This window comes from Arachis ipaensis, chromosome B08 (assembly GCF_000816755.2).
Source record: "Arachis ipaensis cultivar K30076 chromosome B08, Araip1.1, whole genome shotgun sequence".
NCBI lineage: Eukaryota > Viridiplantae > Streptophyta > Magnoliopsida > Fabales > Fabaceae > Arachis > Arachis ipaensis.
Window position 1 is genome coordinate 120664676 of NC_029792.2, and position 3696 is coordinate 120668371.

Below are 3696 nucleotides of genomic sequence, written 5' to 3' on the forward strand. Positions count from 1 at the left end.
AAATAGTAAAAAGAATGAAGAAGAAAAGTAGATATTTATTGGTTATTCCTCTTGAATATGATAGAATTGAAAAAAATATAAAGACAAAATTAGAACATAATTTGAATACTAAATTGATAGTTTTTTTAAGAGAATTCTCGAATAAATAAAAAAATAATATTAAAATAATTAAATAAAAATTAAAGAGAAAAAATACAAGTAAGTAATCAAAAACTACTTTTTAAAATTGAAGTTATTTATTCATAAGTATGTTATGTCACCAAGAAGAAATAGATTATTACCCTCAAACATATGCAAAAGTACAGACATAATAATAAAGTTGTAATTTGAATATGGAGTAAAGTATCATTTTTGTCTCCAACGTTTGGAGTATGTCCCAAAGTTATCACTAATGTTTCAATCTTTGTATTTAAGTCCCTAATGTTTCAAAATTGACTCAATGGTGTCCTGCCGTTAGGGATCCGTTAACAGAATTGACGGCGGGACAAAATTGAGACGATTTTGAAACGTTAGGGACTTAAATATGACGAAAACGTTGGGGACAAAAATGATACATAGAAATAAATTTTAGTTTTATCCTTCAATAATATCAATTTTTTTACTGTACATAGTATTCAATTATTTTTTAATCACATCTAAGGAAATTATACTTAATCATATTACTTTCTTTCTAAATAAATTTATTTTTTTATAATTTTACACGAAAAAAAAATGACAGTTGTGGTTTTCATCGAGAAAGAAAAAGAATAGTCATTCATAATGGTGAAGGTGCGCTTTGGAAACGTAATACGCGTGTTAACACGCTTTTGTGGGTGAGGGTAGCTTTTCTATTGGGTTTGGTCAACTTGTAAGACTTGTAAGTCAAAAAAATTTGTATGCGTAGCATAACTGTTCCACTAATTCCATAGGAAAAAAATTTGCCTAAACAAATTTTTAATCTTTATAAATTGTTTAAAATTCGTTTTTGGTCTTTGAAATTTTATTTCTAGTTATTGATTATAGAAAATTCAAATTTTTTATTATAGAATTTATTCTTAATTTATTTCATTAAATACTAATGTATAAATTACATGGTGATTACATAATCAACTATAATTAAATTCAATTAAGTTGGTCTAATAATTTATTGCCACAACAAAAATAATTTAAAACACCTAAATTTTCTAGGATCAAAACGGAAAAAATACAATTATAAAGACTAAATTAAAGAGAAAAAAATTGTTTTTTTCAAAAGAATTTTATTTTAATTTTAATGCACTGATAGTTAAAATATTTTACATAATAATTCAATCATATCAGTTTTTATAAATGGCTATTAATACCATCAATATCAGAAATAATTATATTTATTGATGCCACATTATATAATTAGATATACACCTAAAATTGATTTGTAATAATTATGTATCAAAATTAAATTCAGCTTATGTAAGTCATAAAAAAATTGAAAATGAAAAAGCAACGCTTTCCGTGGCAGTAACCGTTGTGAGAAAAAGAAAACACGGAAGCGTGATGAAGACACGAGAAAAGGAGACAGAAACAGTGTGATATTCCACTTCCCATTCCTTCCCTCCGTTTCCTTCTCAAAATGCGTATCCAACTACCGCCTTATAAAACACTCTCTCTGTGGCTTCCAACGTGTTCTTTGCTTTGTTTTCGAAAGGCGCCATGGCTCACTGGCAAGGTGAATTGGAAGAGGGAATCGATTACATGTTCAAGATTGTGATGATTGGCGACTCTGGTGTTGGCAAGTCTCAGCTCTTGAATCGCTTTGTTAAGAACGAATTCAACTTGAAATCCAAGGCCACGATCGGGGTTGAGTTTCTCACCAAGACGGTTCTCATGGATCACAAAGTTGTCAAGGCACAGATTTGGGACACTGCTGGTCAAGAAAGGTCCATTTTTTTCTCTTTGATTTGTTCATTTCTTTGCTTATTAGGGTTTTATTCCATGAGCTTTTTTGTGATGAGCTAAAATGATCGTATTTAGATGGATAGAACTATGAATATAGCTGAATTCTGTGCAAGATCTTATCTTCTTTTGAGATAAGAAGACCATCCCTGTAATTTTAACAAGATTGATTAGTGCTGAGACTCATTTTCCTGCTCAATTTTGTTTACATTTTACATCTTTAGAACATAGCTCATTTTAATATAATCAAATCGCAAGACCCTTGTGAATGATGGTCATGGAACATAATGTTCATCAAAGCTCTTAGAATATGTTTCTGGATTCTTGTTTATCGCCTTACACTGCAACTAAATTTTGGCGAGCGTGTTATGAATTTAACTTGTTTACCAATATCCACATTAACTAATAATGCTGACTTCAGTTTGTTACTTATGTACTTGAATGTTTGCTGATATTCTTGCTAAGAATGTCCTTGAAATTCTAGTCAATTCATTTTCTTACAACAATATTGACATTTACTTAGATTTTGTTCCTGAGTTATGAGAGACCAATAGTGTTAATTCATGTACCTTAATGAGAAAATGCTCAGTTGTTCTTTTTTCCCCTTCTTGTGATGTTGGCATTCGTGACAGATACCAAGCAATTACAACTGCATACTATAGAGGTGCAACTGGCGCCTTACTAGCATATGACATAACCAACCACCAAAGCTTTGACCATATTGAAAAGTGGTTGGAGGAGCTGAGGATGCATACAGATAAGAATATAATTGTCATGCTTGTCGGCAACAAGTCTGACCTTAGTTCTGCTCGAGCAGTGCCGGTTGAGGCAGCCAAAGACCTTGCTGAGAAGGAGAATCTCTTCTTCATTGAAGCATCGGCACTTGAATCCAAAAATGTGGAGTCAGCATTCCTCGGTCTCCTCTCCCAAGTATATAGAACTGTGAGTAAGAAGCACATCATTTTGGATGGAACTGAATTGAATTGGGATAAAGTAAACCTTGAACTTGGAGGAACAAAGATTAAGATCCCATTACAAGAGCCTGAATGCCAAAAGGCTAAAAGGATATTCAATTGTTGCAGCATATTTTGAATTCTTTTTTTCACCCGGTGCCGCCATAATCTTCTGGTAAGTACTATCCTCCTCACTTCAAGCGCGTGCTAGTGTGGATTCTACATATAGTCCTTCTACCTCTAGTATAAAATATGTGTCATCATCATAGCTATATATTAGAAGGTTAATTTATAGCTTGTGTATTCACTAGGCAAATCATCTTTCCTCCAACTAACAAGAATTCGGGAGAGACGGTTGCAAAGATGAAGCAGCTAACGAGTTTGTGGGGATTTGGACAAGGTGACCTCATTAATATTAAATTTGAAAAAGGTTTATGTTCTTCTGTAAGGATTAATGGGGTTTGCATATTGATGGAACTATTGTTCATACATTGGTTTTGATTTGATGGATCTCCTAGGTTTCTTTTTTCTTTTTTTTTTCTGACTATCTGCATCTCATTTCACAGATTTTTGTTTCATTATTTCCATCATAACCTTATATTTGGTATTCATTTGTTGTAATTAATTCCTTATTTTCTTAATTCATAATGAGTTTATTCATAATATATTCATGTCTTCATGTATGGTATAACATTTCCGTAGAAAGTATACTCTTAAAGTGCAACCTAAAATGAACTTTGTGTAAGATCAAATCAAGGTTCCTGAAATCAATTTATATAGATTGTATATAAAAGAATCTACAAAATCTAGAAAAGAAAAGAAGTTACACAAA

At 31.4% G+C, this 3696-nt stretch overlaps 2 protein-coding genes across 2 annotated transcripts in view; one reads left to right on the top strand and one right to left on the bottom strand.

The window, feature by feature from the left end:
• On the top strand, positions 1499 to 3394 carry LOC107612954 (ras-related protein RGP1). Its single transcript, XM_016314753.2, has 3 exons — positions 1499 to 1895; positions 2544 to 3039; positions 3176 to 3394. Exons 1-2 carry the CDS (start codon positions 1669 to 1671, stop codon positions 3001 to 3003), a joined length of 687 nt encoding a protein of 228 aa, XP_016170239.1. The 5' UTR covers positions 1499 to 1668; the 3' UTR covers positions 3004 to 3039; positions 3176 to 3394.
• LOC107611500 (thaumatin-like protein) overlaps positions 3541 to 3696 on the bottom strand; it is a 1252-nt gene continuing 1096 nt past the window's right edge. Inside the window, exon 3 of the mRNA XM_021108338.1 lies at positions 3541 to 3625. Coding sequence (XP_020963997.1) covers positions 3541 to 3625 — 85 coding nt within the window. The remainder of the gene's footprint in view (positions 3626 to 3696) is intronic.

Bases quoted from the DNA above. Each gene is read 5' to 3' on its own strand.
- LOC107612954 (XM_016314753.2), top strand. From the start codon at position 1,669: ATGGCTCACTGGCAAGGTGAATTGGAAGAGGGAATCGATTACATGTTC. The intron at 1,896-2,543 runs GTCCATTTTTTT...CATTCGTGACAG, and splicing joins GACACTGCTGGTCAAGAAAG to ATACCAAGCAATTACAACTG.